The following is a 19538-nucleotide window of genomic DNA, read 5'->3' on the forward strand; positions in this document are numbered from 1 at the left end:
TCCTCAAAAATTGGGGGAAAAGGGATGTTGTGGGATACGCTGATGGGTATTCTCAATGGGTTGGAGGGGATGCTTATTGTAATGGGTGATTTCAATGCGGTTAGGGCCCCCAAGGAAAGAAAAAATTCTCGTTTTAATCACAGATGTGCCGCTAATCTCAACAGGTTTGTTGATAATATGGGTTTGTTTGAGTATATTATGAGGGGGAATAAGTATATATGCTTGACGATTAAGGACGGTGATTTTAAATTGAGTAAGATTGATCGCTTTTTTGTTTGTCAAAGATTTTTTAATAGGTGGCCAGCAGTGATTCTGTGAGCTTTGCCGAAAGATTGTTCAGACCATTCTCCTTTACTTCTCTCCTTGGTGGATGCGAATTTTGGCCCAAAGCCGTTCCGTTGGTTCAATTCCTGGATAGATAGGGATGGGTGTAAGGAGGAGGTGATCAAAGTGTTAGAAGATCAATCTATTGTAGGCACCCCTGAAGCGAAGATCAGCCTCAAATTCAAAAGGTTAAAGAATACGTTGACGTCATGGTAGCATAGCACTAATAAAAAGGAAGGGGAGGATGCGGCGATGTTGCAAAAAGATATGGAAAGGCTAGAAAGGGTTATGGAAGAGAGACAATTGGAAGAGGAGGAAGTTTGGGTGTGGGAGGATTGCAAAAAAGGCGTAGACTATCTTAACCAGTGCAAAGTTAAAGATCTAAAACAAAAGTCTAGGGTTCGATGGGCTATGTTTGGTGACGATAATACCGCTTTTTTCCATGGGGTGGTGAATGGTAGGAAAGCTAAAAACGCGATTCTGGGCTTAATGGTTAATGGGGATTGGATTACGAAACCGTCTTTGATCAAACGTGAGGTTCTAAAGCATTTTAGAAATCAGTTTTCGGAAAAGTACGTGACAAGACCGCTCCTTCGGTGTAATAATATAAAAAGGTGCCTTTGGATTGTTCAGACCATCTGGTTGCGAGGTTCACTAAAGTAGAGGTTAAGATGGTAGTTTTTGAGTGTGGGTCTGATCGGGATCCAGGCCCGGACGGTTTTAATTTTAGTTTTGTGAAATTACTTTGGCGTTTCTTGGAAGATGATTTCTTTAGTTTGATGGAAGCTTTCAATGACTCGGGCGAGATTGGTAGAGGTTGTAGCTCCTCTTTTATAACATTAATTCCTAAATCTAAGAATCCGGTGGGATTATCTGATTATAGGCCAATTACTTTGGTTGGAGTTATTAGTAAAGTTGTATCCAAAGTGCTTGCTTTACGGATCAAGAAGGTGTTGAGTTATGTTATTTCTGATATGCAGTCGGCCTTTCTAAGGGATAGATTTATTTTGGATGGGCCTTTGGTGTTAAATGAGGTCTATGGCTGGTTACACAAAAGGCAGGAAAAAGCTTTTATGTTGAAAATTGACTTCGAAAAAGCTTACGATAATGTGAATTGGGGTTTTTTACTATCCATGTTGGATCTAATGGGCTTTCCTGCTAAATGGGGGAGGTGGGTGAAAGGGGTTTTAGAGTCAGCTAGGTCCTCTGTGTTAGTAAATGGGGCGCCTACTTACGAGTTTCATTGTGAGAAGGGCCTTCGCCAAGAGGATCCTTTATCTCCTTTCCTTTTCTTGATTGTTATGGAAGCTTTAACTTGTATTCTTGACAAAGCTTGTGATGAAGGCGAGTTCAAAGGCATTCAGGACACTAGATCCGGGTTGAAAATCTCTCATTTGCTATATGCAGATGACGCTCTAATTATTGGGGAATGGTCGAAAGAGAATATAGAGAAAACAGCTCGGCTTCTTCGTATATTTCATTTGTGCACCGGTCTTAAAATCAACATCAAGAAGTCGCATATTTTTGGTATTGGCGTGAACAGCGATGAGATTGAAGTGATGGCTAATATTCTTGGATGTAGGATTGGAGAGTTCCCGTTCGAGTTTTGGGTATTAAAGTGGGTGCCAACATGAACCGGGTTTGCCACTGGAATTCGGTTGTGGATACTGTTTAATCCCAGGACTTGGAAGGCGAACTCCCTATCTATGGGGGGTCGTTTAACTCATATTAAATTCGTTTTGTCTAATCTTCCTATTTATTACTTGTCCATGTATAATGCTCCTATTCAGGTTGTGGATCAAATAGAGAAATTGATTGAAGAACTTTCTTTGGGGCGGGTCTACTGAGGTGAAGAAGATGCATTGGGTATCATGGGATGTTGTCACATCTAAATCAGATGGGGGTTTGGGTGTCTCGAGGTTAGAGGATGTTAACAAGGTGTTGATTACCAAATGGGCGTGGCGTTTTAAGAAGGACCCGAACAGTAGTTGGCGCCGGATTGTAGAGGCGATTCATGGCGGTAAAGGTAGGTGGTGTTTTCTACCTGTGAATAGCGGGCTGACCGGTTGTTGGAAGAACATTGTTATGCTTATAGGCAAATTGAAGCTTGAAGGTAAAGATATTCATAATTTGATTAGAGGTACGGTGGGGAATGGGTCGAACATCTGTTTCTGGACTGATAAATGGTTTGGAGAGACTATTCTTATGCATAGGTGGCCTTGTTTGTTTCAATTGGAAAAGATTAAGAGGTGCACTATCTCGGATAGGATTCGGTTCTGTAACGGGGCTTATGTTTTCGAAGATAGTTGGCGGAAAGGTATTAGTACAGTAGAGGAGATCTCCGAGTTTAGAGACCTTCAAGAGATGTTAAAGTGCTCTTTTTCGGGCAACAAAGACTCGTGGAGCTGGGAAGCCGATCCGGGTGGAACCTTCTCTGTTCAGAATATTAAGAAGCTGATTTGAAGTGGCAGAGACGTGAGGAGGATTCATGACATGGTGTGGACCGAGTGGGTTCCGATTAAGGTGAATATTCATGCGTGGAGGCTCGATATGGACCGATAGCCCACAAAGAAGGCGCTGATTAGGAGGCAGGTTACAGTGGAAGACGATTCTTGTGTGATCTGTCAATCGGTGGAGGAATCTGCTCTTCACCTTTTTACCAAATGTTTGCTCAGTTGTGGCGTGTGGCAGTTCATTGAGAGATGGTGTCGACTGGACCCTATTCGCTTGCTCGAGATCAAAGATATTATGAAGCTGACAGACTCGTTTAATGGGTCAAAATGGAAAAAGGTCATCGTTAGAGGTATCGTTATGACGGCTTGCTGGGTGATTTGGAGAACTCGTAACAAGGTTGTTTTTGAAGATGTCCAGCCAAGGGTTTGTGATATGATTGTTTGTATTAAATCTTGGTCGTTTCTTTGGTTGCGTAGTCGGTCCAAATTTCAGGATCTTAGTTGGAAGGATTAAAGTAGATATTCGTTGTATATGTTGTAAATGTTTGTTTTTGGCGGTCCTCTTTTTGTGGGCTTAGCCAATTTTTAACGAAGGTTATCGTTCAAAAAAAATGAAGTATAATAGCATATGATAAACCAACACAATATCTTAATAAAAAGCCAGAGACTAGCCAAAAACCACTTCATTACTTCTTAATAGAAAACATACACGCTATTAACCACATTTCATTTCAACAACTAGCAATCAAAACCCTAACCTAACACCCCACAACTATCTAATTTTTGACCCGACATAACCCGACCCGTCAAGACTTCCCAAACTCAAAACCCTAACCCCCAAACCCATACAGAGTACGACCTTGTCTCTTCAACGCATACACCACATCCATAGCAGTCACAGTCTTCCTACGAGCATGCTCCGTGTAAGTAACCGCATCTCTGATCACATTTTCCAAAAAGATCTTCAACACTCCACGAGTCTCCTCGTAGATCAACCCGCTGATACGCTTCACTCCACCCCTTCTCGCCAAACGCCGGATCGCAGGCTTCGTGATTCCCTGAATGTTGTCACGGAGAACTTTACGGTGTCGTTTTGCTCCTCCTTTCCCCAATCCCTTTCCTCCCTTTCCACGTCCCGACATTCTCAAATTTCTTCAAATCACCTGCAACAAGAAATCGATTCTTATTAGATATTTCAGGAATCTAACAGATTTAAGTTAGTCGAACTGGTAACAAGTGGAATTGAGGTTTACCTGTGATTTGTGAAGAGATGAAGATAGTGTGTGAATGATGGGATATGGGGGTTTGGTGTATGTATATAGTGGGGTAGTGAGGTTGTGGGTGAGCTATTGTAAAGTATCGTAGCCGTTGATGGGAAATTGCTAAATTATGAACGGTTGAGATTACGTTATAGGTCATGCGGATCGATGACGTGGCGGATTGTGTTTTAGTATTGAAAACGGTGAGTGGTTTTTAAAATTTTCGGGAAATTTACGCGGGGTGAGATTTTGCTATTTTTTAATTTAAAAAGAATATTACTAATTTAGCCTAACATCATAGGGTCTATTGGAAAAAGAATAACACGTAAAATAGAATATTGACATGAAAAAGAATAAACCTCAAAAGTGTATGTATGATTTGGGTTGTTAGTTAGCCGTATCGAGTTGAGTCAGGCTTAGACTCGGATTGTTATCAAATTAAGTTGGGTTGAGTCGGTTTATTCATAACTGAGTCGATTTCAAATTATCAATTTTCGAGGGAGCTCTGAACTATTTGATTAGCCCTAACTCAAAATGATAATAATTTGGAGTCTTGGTTCCACCAATTAACTATTTGCGGTGAGATATTCGACAATATTGTAAAAACTAGGTTAATGCCCGCGTAATACGCGGGTTTCAACCAAAAACTGATTATTTATATTCAAAATTTAATATTATGTAAAAAACATACATCGGAAGAAAAAAAACAAAATTATTGAAATTGCAGAAAAAAGTTCGATATACATTTTTGTCTGTACGTTAAAATTGTTGAAGTAATCCTTTGAAAGAAATAAACGTTCAAGTAACGAAATTGTAATACCCCGAACCTTAATGTACTGGTTATAAACATATGAATTATGTAATTCATATTTCATATATTGCTAAACGAGTAAGATGATTGTGTAAAAGGTGAAATATCTTGACAAGTCTTGGCTAATATATGAGACCGTTTAATATTAATAATTAGATATATTATTTTTGATTTTACTCCGTTTGTAATGAAACTTAGGTTAAAACGTAGATAAAAATATGCTCGTTCTAATAACATATTCGTCATTTTATAAAATATCATATTTTAAAAGTTATACGAGAAAAACGAGTGAAGCAGCTGAATTAAAATATATAAGCAAGCAAGCTACCAGGTCAAGCAGGCAGGCAGGTAGACACGTCAATTGAATCCCACGAAAGGGTTTCGAGGTGCTTGCTTGCTTGCTTTAAATAAGAGTCTCAGTAGTTTGTTTAGGTACCAGTTTCTTTAATGGAAACGCTCTAGTATAGAGAATCCCGAGTATACGATACCCCGTTGGGTGTTGTTAACAGTCGCTTTTGGAGCGCGAGTAGGAGCAGGAGTAGGGAAACTCTACATCAACGTGTCGTAGATAGTTTTAAGGTATGCTCTCGTTTACGTTTATGTTTAGTTATTTATTATTCAATTTTAGTAGTTAATAGGAGTATTATTATTAGTAGTAATATTATTATTAGTAGTAGTGGTAATGTTAATATTATTTTTAGGTACTAGGGTTATTGTCAGGGGCGGGTATTGGGTAGCCTAGCCTTAGTTAAGCATAGACTGATCAACCATGCTTAAACAAGGCAGCACTAACCAATATCCAATCATTGTAATGACTAGCTAAGTGTACCATTACCTAATCTAGGATTATGCAATTGTGTCAGGACCTTGAGACATAACCCAGTCGTACTAGCGGCTGTTAAGCAATTGCTAGTCAGGTGAGTTATCATACTTGTCTTTTAAATTGTGATAGTATACTCGTCCATGACTGGTAATAATGACAATGCTGCAGTATGCATGTGTCAGTAGGGGTATATGGGATCCTATTATGCTTAATGAGGTGTGTCACTCTGGGAAGGGTAATAAGGTGTTGTACCCACAGGCACTTCGTGCTTATAAGGTCCAGCGACACACACTCATACATATGTGACGGCCGTAGGGGGACACAGCTGGAGGACCAGTATGTCTCTTATATGGTGGTTTGTGACAAGTCAAATGTGACCTATAAGGTTCAATGAGACCCAACCTGACTATAATGTGGTCACATGCCCATATTGTGTATGCATATAATGTAAATTGTGGTCTGTCTTTATAAAAATTGTATAGTATGAGCTCACCAGTATATATCTGACGTCGTTTTGGGTATACTTATCTCAGGTGAGTCATGAGGAAAACTATAGGAACTACTTGACAGTTTTGGAGCTTTAGAAGATCAAGGAGTTCTTAGTTGACAAAAGTTTGTAAATAAATAAAGTGTTGTACTCAGACTATTATAAGTTTTAATGAAAGTTTAGTTGTTTCCGCTGTAAGTGTATCAATTGTGCACAATCACCCGGGTTACGGGGTGGGTGTTACAGTTGGTATCAGAGCCCGAGGTTTTAGCGAATTAGGTATTGCAGGAATGCCTAAGCTTTAACCAGTAGTTCTCTAAAGATTAATAGCACACTCATACTAGGCCAAATAACATGTTCTCAGGAAAAGTACTTGCATAGTCAATTGAGTGACGCTAGAAGAAGTAAACTATGTTGTGCCTTTTTATGTGCTATATATATATATACGTATGGGGGAAGGATAAATCGAAAACCCACTTGAGTTGAGAAAACTCAGAAAACCTTTGTAAAAAAACCATGTAAACTCAAGATACATTTCTAAAAAAAAATAGGAAATGTAATATACATATATTTGAACATTTTAAAAAAAGAAACACAAAAAAACACCAAGTAGTTTTTTTTTTAAAAAATGTTACAAAATTTCAGGTTACATAATATGTATGTCCAAAAAAAATGTAACATATAAATTTTCAACATTTTTAAAAAAAAAAAATAGTAAGCGTTTTTTTCATTTTTTTTTCATAAATAGGTCTGTGTACATTTATATTACATTTCCTATTTTTTTTAGAAAAAAATAAAAATGTTACATAGGGTTTATTTGGGTTTTCTCAACTCACATAGGTTTTCGATTTATCTTTCCCCTATACGTATGTATATATATATATATATATATATATATGTGATGTATATAGTTGTTATATTATAATGATGTATCATACATACTAGTAACTCGTTATACTCATATTCCTATAGGAAGGAGACAATGTCTAAACATAGAGATGAACAAGGGTCTAGAAATAATCAGAATAACAGAAGGAGAGAGGAAAGTTCTTATAGGACTCGAACTCCCTCTCACAGTGTCAGATCCCGGTCTAGTACAAGCATGCGTCTAAATACTGAGGATATCCACAATATAGCCGTGGAAGTGGCTAAGGTAATAACGAATGCACAAACCGGTAATGTTAACCAATCTAGAGAACGACCTAAAGAAAGCTCAGCTGCCTCTACGCCAGTACAAAGGGAAAGAATGGGCAAAAGGAAAAACATTATTGCAACCATGCCACTAGAAGGAAAAGGTGAATATTCCAAATCAAAGGAATGTACTTATAAGCACTTCATGTCCTGTAAACCTCAGTCCTTTGACGGAAGAAAGGGAGCACTAGAAGCTCAAGACTGGCTCAACAGAATGGAGTCAGTATTAGACATATGTGAGTGTGATGACCGCAACAAAGTACGGTTCGTCGTACATATGTTTGAAGCTGAAGCCCTTCACTGGTGGAACATTGTGGTCCGAACAGAGGGAAAAAAAAGGTTAAGGAGATGAAATGGGATGAGTTTATTCATAAGTTTCTTGCTAAGTATTGTCCTCCCAGTGAGACTGAGCAACTGGAAGTGGAATTCTTTAAGTTAAAAAATGGGAAATAAAACATATCGAGAGTATGTTTCTCGTTTCAACGACATATCTCGACTGGTTTTTATTTAGCATTGACTGAGGAACAACTGATCAATAGGTTTATTTGGGGTCTACCCTCTGAAATGAGGGTGTTTATCAAATCCAAATCCCCCAAGACTTTTGCAGAAACTGTTGAGGCTGGCGCCGTCATGGCTGCCGAGATGATTCTGCGGCAGGCTGAATCTCCCGCACCAAAAAGGAAGTGGGAAGAAAGAAAGGGGGACACCCGGAATAACAACTTTAAAAGGCCTAAAACATTTCCTCAATGTCAAATTTGCAAACGCTTTCATACGGGGGAATGTCGTTTTCCTTGTCCAAATTGTAAAAAGACGGGTCATGCTCTTCAAGAATGCAAGGAAAAGAAGAAGTGTTTCAAATGTGGAGACCCTAACCACATGAGATCTGAATGTCTCGAACTCAAAAGAAATGATAGGACACAACCAAATCAGCCAAAAGGGCGTGCATTTGTACTCACCACGGAAGAAGCCAAGACCAATACAGACGTTATCACGGGTACGTATCTCGTAAATGATGTATATGCACGTGTGTTATTTGATACCGGTGCAAATAGAAGTCTAGTGTCGACTACCTTTAGACCTTACTTGAACCAGGCATCCCAAAACCTAGATCATGCCTTTACAGTAGAAATGGCTGATGGAAGTCAAAGAGAGATAGTTGACATAGTTAAGAATTGTAAAATAAGCTTAAACAACCATGTTATCCCTATAGACCTAATGCCTATGGAACTTGGAGAATTCGACATAGTCATTGGAATGGACTGGTTGACACCATATCATGCGGAAGTTACATGTGACAAAAGGATCGTCCTACTCCCATTACCCAACGGCAAACAGCTAACTATATCGGGAGACCGCACTGACAAGACTAAGAACCTCATCACGATAGCACAAGCACATAAATGCCTAAGGAAAGGGTATGTTACCTTTTTAGCATATGTCGTAAACACTACAGAAAAGCAGAAGGTCGAGGACGTGCCAATGGTACGAGAATACCCCAAAGTGTTTCCCGACGAGCTCCCGGGACTACCATCAGATAGACAGGTTGAGTTTCGCATTGACCTAGTTCCCGGTACATCACCGATTGCTAAGTCGCCGTACAGACTAGCCCCGACAGAAATGCAAGAATTCAAGAAGCAACTACAAGAGTTGCTTGACAAGGGGTTTATCCAACCTAGTTCGTCGCCATGGGGAGCACCCATCTTGTTTGTCAAGAATAAAGATGGGACGATGCGTATGTGCATCGATTATAGAGCCTTGAATAAAGCCACTATAAAGAATAAATACCCTTTGCCCAGGATCGACGACTTGTTTGATCAAGTACAAGGGGTAAGCTATTTCTCTAAAATAGACTTGAGGTCTGGATACCACCAAGTGAAAGTTGCACTAGAAGACATACCTAAGACTGCCTTCAGGACTAGGTATGGTCATTATGAATTTTTGGTAATGCCATTTGGACTAACCAACGCACCTGTAGTGTTCATGGACCTCATGAACAGGGTTTGTAAACCTTACCTCGATAAGTTTGTGATCGTTTTTATTGACGATATCCTTATCTACTCTAAGAATGAGGCAGAACATGAACAACATCTGAAAGCAGTCCTTGAATTACTCAAGAAAGAAAAACTCTATGCAAAGTTCTCTAAGTGTGAATTTTGGATACATGAGGTGCAATTCCTAGGCCACGTGATAAATGAATGTGGAATACAAGTTGACCCTGCAAAGATCGAGGCCATCAAGAAATGGGAAGTACCGAAGAATCCCACTGAAATCAGAAGATTTCTGGGGTTAGCAGGATACTATAGAAGGTTTATTCAAGACTTCTCAAAGATTGCAACACCATTAACCACACTAACCCAGAAAGCCTCTAAGTTTAATTGGGGACCTAAACAAGAAGAAGCCTTTAACACGTTAAAGCATAAGTTATGTAGCGCCCCAATACTGTCACTTCCTGAGGGAATAAAAGATTTTGCCGTCTACTGTGATGCATCTCACTATGGTATGGGATGCGTACTCATGCAAAGAGGCAAAGTGATTGCCTACGCCTCTAGACAGTTGAAGATTCATGAACGGAACTACACAACCCATGATTTGGAACTTGGTGCCATAGTGTTCGCATTGAAAATTTGGAGGCACTATCTTTACGGTACAAAGTGCACTATCTATAGTGACCATAAAAGTTTAAAACATATATTTGAGCAGAAGGAGCTCAATATGCGTCAGAGACGATGGATGGAGTTATTAAGTGATTACGACTGTGAGATCCAATACCATCCAGGTAAGTCAAACATAGTAGCAGATGCTCTAAGTAGAAAAGAGATACCTCAACCAATAAGAATTCGTGCAACCAGAATAGAGGTTAAAACTAGTCTCTTAGATCAAGTTAAGAATATATAACAAGAAGCCTTAAAAGAGAATCATATTGTAAAAGAAAGAATGATTGGGAGACTGAAGCTACTAACAATGGGAAATGATAATATCCTTAGGTTCAACAATAGGATATGGGTTCCTAATTTTGGAGGATTGCAGGATACAATCTTAGAGAAAGCTCATAAGTCTAAGTATTCCATTCACCCTGGCAGTGACAAGATGTATAAGGATTTAAGGAGAGATTATTGGTGGCCAGGAATGAAGCGATCTATTGCCCATTATGTGGAAAAGTGCCTTACATGCCTTAAGGTGAAGGCAGAACATCAAAAATCCTCTGGATACTTGCAACAACCAGAGATTCCAGAATGGAAATGGGAGAAAATCACCATGGATTTTATCACGAAGCTCCCAAGGTCAAGTCACGGTTATGATACTATTTGGGTAACAGTGGATAGACTGACCAAGTCTACACACTTCGTGCCAATTCGTGAGGACTATAAGATGAACAAGCTAGCTCAAATTTACATCAAAGAAATAGTCTCACGACATGGGGTGCCTGTATCGATCATATCAGACAGAGATAGTCGTTTCACATCTAAATTCTGGCAAAGTTTCCAACAAGAGTTGGGAACCAACCTTAATCTAAGCACTGCGTATCATCCTCAGACGGATAGGCAGAGTGAACGGACTATTCAGACATTAGAAGATATGCTTCGTCTTGTGTAATTGATTTTGGTGGAAGTTGGGACACTCATCTACCACTCATCGAATTCGCCTACAATAATAGCTATCACGCCAGCATCAAAGCTGCACCTTATGAAGCTTTATACGAAAGAAGGTGCCGAACTCCTATCTGTTGGACGGAAGTAGGGGAAAGTCAACTATCAGGACCAGAAATCATTGTGGAGACCACAGAAAAGATCCAGCAAATAAAAGAAAAGATGAAAAGTGCTCAAGATCGACAAAAGAGTTATGCAGATCAGAGGCGTAAACCCCTAGAGTTCCAACTAGGGGATAAAGTAATGCTTAAGGTATCACCTCTGAAAGGAGTGATTCGGTTTGGAAAGAAGGGAAAGTTGAAACCCCGATACATTGGGCCGTTTGAAGTAACAAGCAAAGTAGGACCAGTGGCTTATCAGCTAAAACTTCCTGAACAGCTGGCAGGAATACATAATACTTTTCATGTATCAAATTTAAGGAAGTGCCTAGTGGACGAAGCCCAACAAATAGCCCTGGAAAACGTACAGGTTGACGACAAACTCAACTTCATTGAAGAACCACTACAAATCGAAGATAGGAAGGTTAAAAAGTTACGCAAGAAGGAAATCCCGTTAGTCAAAGTCAAGTGGAACGCATGTCATGGACCCAACTTTACATGGGAATTAGAAAACATAATGAAAGATAAGTACCCTCATCTTTTTAAGTGATGACAAATTTCGAGGACGAAATTTTTGTAAGGAGGGCAGGATGTAATACCCCGAACCTTAATGTACTGGTTATAAACATATAAATTATGTAATTCATATTTCATATATTGCTAAACGAGTAAGATGATTGTGTAAAAGGTGAAATATCTTGACAAGGCTTGGCTAATATATGAGACCGTTTAATATTAATAATTAAATATATTATTTTTAACCTTACTCCGTTTTTTATGAAACTTAGGTTAAAACGTAGATAAAAATATGCTCGTTCTAATGACATATTCGTCGTTTTTATAAAATATCATATTTTAAAAGTTATACGAGAAAAACGAGTGAGGCAGCTGAATTAAAATATATAAGCAAGCAAGCTAGCAGGTCAAGCAGGCAGGTAGGCACGTCAATTGAATCCCACATCGACCAGCAAGGGTTTTGAGGTGCTTGCTTGCTTGCTTTAAATAAGAGTCTCAGTAGTTTGTTTAGGTACCAGTTTCTTTAATGAAAACGCTCTAGTATAGAGAATCCCGAGTATACGATACCCCATTGGGTGTTGTTAATAGTCGCTTTTGGAGCGCGAGTAGGAACAGGAGTAGGGAAACTCTACATCAACATGCCGTAGATAGTTTTAAGGTATGCTCTCGTTTACGTTTATGTTTAGTTATTTATTATTCAATTTTAGTAGTTAATAGGAGTATTATTATTAGTAGTAATATTATTATTAGTAGTAGTGGTAATGTTAGTATTATTTTTAGGTACTAGGGTTATTGTCAGGGGCGGGTATTGGGTAGCCTAGCCTTAGTTAAGCATAGACTGATCAACCATGCTTAAACAAGGCAGCACTAACCAATATCCAACCATGATAATGACTAGCTAGGTGTACCATTACCTAATCTAGGATTATGTAATTGTGTCAGGACCTTGAGACATAACCCAGTCGTACTAGCGGCTGTTAAGCAATTGCTAATCAGGTGAGTCATCATACTTGTCTTTTAAACTGTGATAGTATACTCGTCCATAACTGGTAATAATGAGAATGCTGCAGTATGCATGTGTCAGTAGGGGTATATGGGATCCTATTATGCGTAATGAGGTGTGTCACTCTGGGAAGGGTAATAAGGTGTTGTACCCACAGGCACTTCGTGCTTATAAGGTCCAGCGACACACACACATACCTATGTGACGGCCATAGGGGGACACAGCTGGAGGACCAGTATGTCTCTTGTACGGTGGTTTGTGACAAGTCAAATGTAACCTATAAGGTTCAATGAGACCCAACCTGACTATAATGTGGTCACATGCCCATATTGTGTATGCATATAATGTAAACTATGGTCTGTCTTTATAAAAATTGTATAGTATGAGCTCACCATTATATATCTGACGTCGTTTTGGGTATACTTATCTCATGTGAGTCATGAGGAAAGCTATAGGAACTACTTGACAATTGTGGAGTTTTAGAAGATCAAGGAGTTCTTAGTTGACAAAAGTTTGTAAATAAATAAAGTGTTGTACTCAGACTATTATAAGTTTTAATGAAAGTTTAATTGTTTCCGCTGTAAGTGTATCAATTGTGCACAATCACCTGGGTTACGGGGTGGGTGTTACAGAAATCCATCCCTCTACCCGCGGGTACGTAATGTATCAAACAAAGTTACAATACCAACACAGTTAGTTTTTTTTTTACCAACCAATGCTATGCGAGAAAGTTTCATGAGAAACATTGCCTGATGTTGAAGCCTAAAAATTGAAAACAAACAAAATTGTTAGTTTGACATTTTATTTTATTCTATTCATCACATAAAAAAGATGAAATGTTTGACCTGTCATTTAGATTAAAAGTTTTTACTATAAAATCAAAACACGACACCTTTATAGCATTAAAAGCATGCAAAACTTCTTGCAAATAATATATGGTGATGATCCATACCCATTTGACCCGTTTTATAACTCATTAAATCATTTGCTTTCTGGTGTATTATTTAACTTACCTTGCACACTTCAACTGGTCGTGGTGGCGAGGATATCCACTAATACATCTAAGGATCCGACATGTAATGATCGTCTTCTCTTGTCAACAGAATAATAATTTCTTGATACAAAAACCACAATGTATAACATTTTTCTCAACAACACACATGCATGATTTGCATCAAAGCATGTAGTCATTAATCATCAAGATTGAAAATATACCTAAAAAGAAAGGGACATAAAGCGATGGAAACTGAAATGTTTCGTCAATGACCAGAGCAATAAATACTTTATCCTAACCATGTAAAGTAAAATACCATATCATATAGCAAATTAACATGTTTCTATTTAAAACCATATATAATACAGTTACCATATATCAGTTGGCTATAAGATAATGCCTTTGAACCGATATTGTCATTTGACGATTTTTACACTTTTTATCTTTTTCGTATGTTGTCTTGTAAATACAAACATTTAACCTTTGTATTGCCTTATAACTAACATTGTGATCCATCTCTACATCTTTTAGTAAAACTAATCTCAATATCTAGTAACAAAGTTGTAAGAGATCAAAATTAAACTCTTTCCGTCTTCAAAATGTTTCCTAATTTGCGAACAGGTCATCATTATAATAGATCTAGTACTGTAGTAACATTGCATCAAGAACCATTTGATTTGCTAAAAATCATTATCATTGCAATACAACTATCAATCCATTCCAGTCAATGGCATGCACAAAACATTGGACACATGTAGTACGTACGATTCTCCATTAATTATCGAATTAGAGGCAGTGAGAGACGAACCTCAGTGTGTACTAACCAGTTGTTGATTCCTGCACCAGATCCCATGTTCCAGTGATATGTAGGTGGCCTCCCATCCAAACAAACTACAAAAAAATCATGTGTGAGATAATAAATACACTAACTTCAACTATTTTTTTTGTGAAGAGAAGAAAGGGATCATTGAGTTTTAGTTACTTTGCCAACTCCTATATCCACTGCACTTTCTAGATGTTATATTAACATAGAAACCATACGTTCTCATCACACTTAATGAGCCTATCAGTATTACACATAGCTATAGACGTGTCTTTTCGATCCTCATCCTGCTAATTAACCAAAAACACAAGAATAAAACACTTTTTTACTATAAAAATCAATACAGTTCAAATAATGACTTACATTCCATCTGCTTCGCCTCCCACCATTTGATGTCCTGTTCGAAATGCTATAACATCCAATTAAACAAACAATACAGAATCAATATTAAGCAAATTCAACATAAATTTAAAGGCATTCATTTCAATTAACTTAATAACAAACCACCCACTCTTGCTATGAAGCTGATCAGTTACCAACACCAAAGCAAAGTTGTGAACAATCATTGAAATTTACCCCCTTAACAATCCGAGATTTCAAATAACTTATATTCCAAAAACAATTACCAGATCCAAAGGATTAACACTACAAAACTAAGTTTTGTCAATCACAGAAAACATAACATCATTTCAAATCCACTTCCAATTGAATAACTCGGACATATTTAGATCATGGGACAATCGGAGGTGCGACATCACCTCATTACCTGGTCTTTCGTTGGATAAGCCGCCGGTGGTCCACCGGAAACTCATCGGTCTCCTTCTACCCTGATCTCTCTTCTCTCGAGCCATTTCTCTCTCCAAGAAAGTGATTAACCAAAAGGATATAAATATATCAAACCCTTATAACATATCAAAATAAACAATATACCTCGGATATAAGTCAATTCTTTGGAAAAAGCTTCACAACTTCATGAGTAAGAACAACATGCCTACAAATCACAAATCAGAAGTAATTATAATTTTTTTTTCAAAATATTAATAACTAAACAGATGGATTACAGACCAATTATGTTGTCCTCAGAAAAAGATTGCAAAGGTCCACTGACTTCCACTGCAAGACTTTCATCTGTTCATCCTCGCATCTCATTAACAACGATAAGAATTGAAGACACAAGCCTGCAAGTAGTCCTTATTTAATCAAATTAAACTAAAAACATGACTAATTGAAGTGAAAAAAACACATACCTATTGAAACAAAGAGGAGAGAAATCAGAAAAAGCAGGTTGTGACTTTAAGGGCTTATCTTGTTGTTCATTAAACCATTTGATCCTTCCCTCATTGTTCTTAATCGCTCTACAAACAAAGCTGGTTCTTCAATCCTAACAAAATTATTAAACACTAAATAATAGGGTTAATAGTTGATTAAAGGATTCAAAAAACCCAATTCGCACATCAGATTATTTCTTTTTTCATAGGCCAAAAAAAAAAAGAAAAAATGGATACAAAACATACATCACTTTCAAATAGCTATTGATCCGTTCTTCAAAACTGTAACACCGCAAACAAAACATCTAATTTCTTTGTAATTTGCTTGAAAAGCACAACTTTTTTAACAGTTAATAAAACTGAAATATGAAGTAATAAGAGAAAAATGGAATATTATTTATACACTTCTTTCACACTTTCTTATGGTTCTCAGACCGATCACACATTTTACACAACTTTTTTGTTTTCAAGTAGTCATATGATCATTAGCACACTTGTAGCACACCGTTAAAGGGTCATAAACTCAACTAACCATTTGACTTAACTTTTTGTAAAAAATAATTACTTGATCAATGAACCTGTACTTGATCTTAACTTTTTGTAGAAAAAACTTTGCATCTTCTCTTGCTGGTATGATACGATTCAAAACCTACAATCATTTCTAAAATCAAATGAAAACGCCACTGAAATTGAAAATATCCAGATCCAGGTCATACAATTCAAAAAATTGCAATGAACAACTTACCTTCATCATCACTGATTGAACAATCGTTGATATCAACATCGATGTACTCGCTCTAGTCAGTGTGTTTGTTAATAAGAACCCGACCATAAGTCACCTAGCACACAAAAATCATAAGGTCGAAAATATATATTATTAAATCAAGATCCATTCAGCCCTAATCTAAGAACCAAAACCCCACACAATATAAGTAATCACGACCTTAAATAAGCCCCAATTAGAAAACCGAAAATCTAACAGTTGATTTAAATGAAAGCATAGATTAAAACTAAAACCATTTAATCTTACCAATCGAATAAATATAGCCTCTGTTAGTGATTTAGGGTTCAGTGACGTCAATACTCGGCACCACCATCACCAACGTTGATTACGGCGTTCACACATAACAAAGACTTCGTTGCTGTCGTCTGCTTCCAGAATCAGATTCAAGGAAAAGGAAATCAGATTCAATAAAAATGAAATCAGATTCAAAAAATAAAAACATCATATTCAAGAAGAAACAACAGATCGATTAGATGAAAAAGTTTGGGCTTTTTAAAAAATCCTAATCGATGAACCAATATATGTTAAATCAACGTTAGGGTTTCAAGAATAATCTATTACAATTCTTATAAAGATTATCGACTGAAAAAATGAATAAAAATTGGAGAATCTAACCTTCTTGCTTGCGAATTGTGATATGAACCATGGTAATGAAACATTTGATTATCAAGACAGATGAATGATCGATGATGGAGAAACCCTAGATCTCTAAAGAACGAAGATTGAGAGAGAGAGAGTATAAAAGAAACTTCCATTATACGATTCTCTAATACTCGCACCAGACTTTAGCAGAGGGTGTATGACAGATTTTGAGAGAATGAGAGAGAGAGAGTAGAGCGTATTAGAGAAGCTTCTCAATCCTGACCTTAGAGCAATGCCACATGTCCTCCCTTTGAGATATGCCACATGTATGCTTATGTGGTTGCTTATTTGGCATCAACAATAGGGTGACATGTGTCCCCCAATGGTTTGCTTTATTAGAGATATAGATAACCAAACCATTTAATAACATAGAACTCTACAAAATAAAAGCGATCAACATTTCAGTATTAAAACGAATTAAACTACCAAATGTATAACATAATTAAACTAATATTTAAATAAAATTCAACATAATACACAATGACGAAGCTTGAACAAAAATTTAGTGGGGCTGGACTTTCAAAATCCAAATCGATGGTGGCCGAACTTTCAAAATCCAAATCGATGAGGGTCGTACTCTTAAAAATCCAGTATTTTACACTACAAAAAATTGAGAAAAATTAACACTACGAGCGAAAAAACGATGAAAGTCGAGGTACCTACCGACCCTGATAAAACTTCACCCCTAATAACACATAAAAAATACAATGCTAATATTCAACAAACTACTTATTCAAGCGAGCTACGATTTCTTTCACCAGCCCTATTTATAATTAAGTTTTTTTTAACTGTAAATTTCATTAGAAACGAGACGCTAACCCAAAACGGGCAGCCAACAACAGGAGGAATTACATATTAACAAATTTACACCACATATCCCATGAAACATTCTTATACTTCAATCTACTAGAGAACCACAACTCAATGCCTTCACCTCACTGCAGATGGAGTCAATTCTAATCGGCTGGCTTGCGAACCTGCGCTCATTCCTGGCCCTTCAAAGCAGCCAACATCCAACAATAATGATACCCCGCAAAGCCTCCTTTGCTCGATCCAAAATCCTTGGAGAAGGGACCAGATCAAGAAGGTCCCTCAATGTGAACGCGAAAATGCTCGGCACCTTACACCAAGTGCTGACCCGTTGCCATATGATAGGCTAAATCAAGATTATACATGGTCAAATCCCTTAGTGTTCGCTGTAAATTGTTTTAGTTATTAAATAATCTTAGATATGTTTGATTATATGTTAGTGGATTGCTTCTTAATTAACCATGCATGGATACATTCCTTTTGAGAGGGTTTAATAATTGGATATGTTTCCAAGTCAACTAGCGCGTATTTTCGGATAGTTGATTTGCACACATCAAAGTAAACGTTGACTCTGCTATCAAAAGTCAATTTAATGAATGGATTACAATTGTTAGCACTTTGCACCAAATTACTTCTTTAACGTCTAGTACCACCATACAAAGAAGCTGTCTTGGAATAATATCACTGGCCATTTAGCAGCGAGTACCACATTAAAACCAATAATATGCAAAAAGAATTTTGTTTTAAGGTTGGCGCCACCTAACTTATTCTAACATAAATGCATGAATATTATAGTAATATTGTTTTAATTTTGTAGATAAAAGTCATAACGAGTTTGAATATATTCATATCTAATTCAATGTTACATATTGTCTACTTGATATAAATAATTTTCATGCAATATAAATCATTTATCTAACATGTTACGTTGTGTATAAATGTTGATATTCATTTATCTACTTGATTTTTATCTAACGTTATTTACAACTATATACAAGTTTTAGCAATTTAAATGCTATGTAAATCCCCTCACTTTGAACTTGTTCCACAATTGGTATCTAACTATCTTTCACCTCATGCCCATACACCCATATCGAACAAAATTTGGCTTTTTTTAGCAATTTTCAAGATGGGTTTAAAGAAGAAAATAACAAGTGATCCATTCAGTCAACATTTTCTCACAGGCATTCGTAGGGCAACAACAACTTGGTTACTATATATTACATGTAAATCGAGGCACATAGGAGAAGAGAAAGTCAAGAAACTTTGGCTACTAGTACACACACTACAAGAAATCGAAGCAATAGCGGTGACATATGTCGTCAATAAAGTAGATATTTCTTGTAGTGACTACGAGAGACGTAGGGGCTGTTTGACAACTTTTGAATGGTTAAGTGTTGAACCAGTAAAATGTCTGAATCATTAAGTGCTGAACCAGTAAGAGGTCTAAACCATTAAAAGCCAATATAATACTTAACCATTTAGAGACAAATGTCTAAGACTACCTCCAATGCTTCAAGTGAAGGGGGTGCATTTGGTGACGTGGAGGCTGCATGTGGGAAGGATGCAATGGAGTGGGTGATGAAGGGGAAGGCTTGTAGGTGG

General features: G+C 37.3%; 1 protein-coding gene and 1 long non-coding RNA gene across 2 annotated transcripts; both read right to left on the reverse strand.

Moving 5' to 3' along the window:
- Positions 1 to 3426: 3426 nt before the first annotated feature.
- On the reverse strand, positions 3427 to 4157 carry LOC110903709 (histone H4). The gene is made up of 2 exons (XM_022149490.2): positions 4031 to 4157; positions 3427 to 3940 (listed from the first exon to the last, which is right to left on the reverse strand). The coding sequence occupies exon 2, from the start codon at positions 3917 to 3919 to the stop codon at positions 3608 to 3610; it is 312 nt and encodes a 103-aa protein (XP_022005182.1). The 5' UTR covers positions 3920 to 3940; positions 4031 to 4157; the 3' UTR covers positions 3427 to 3607.
- Positions 4158 to 15957: 11800 nt separating this feature from the next.
- LOC118492514 lies at positions 15958 to 16778 on the reverse strand. The gene is made up of 3 exons (XR_004894147.1): positions 16728 to 16778; positions 16443 to 16536; positions 15958 to 15979 (listed from the first exon to the last, which is right to left on the reverse strand). It is a non-coding gene; the product is annotated as an uncharacterized LOC118492514 (long non-coding RNA).
- Positions 16779 to 19538: the final 2760 nt, after the last annotated feature.

This window comes from Helianthus annuus, chromosome 5 (genome assembly GCF_002127325.2).
Source record: "Helianthus annuus cultivar XRQ/B chromosome 5, HanXRQr2.0-SUNRISE, whole genome shotgun sequence".
Taxonomy (NCBI): domain Eukaryota; kingdom Viridiplantae; phylum Streptophyta; class Magnoliopsida; order Asterales; family Asteraceae; genus Helianthus; species Helianthus annuus.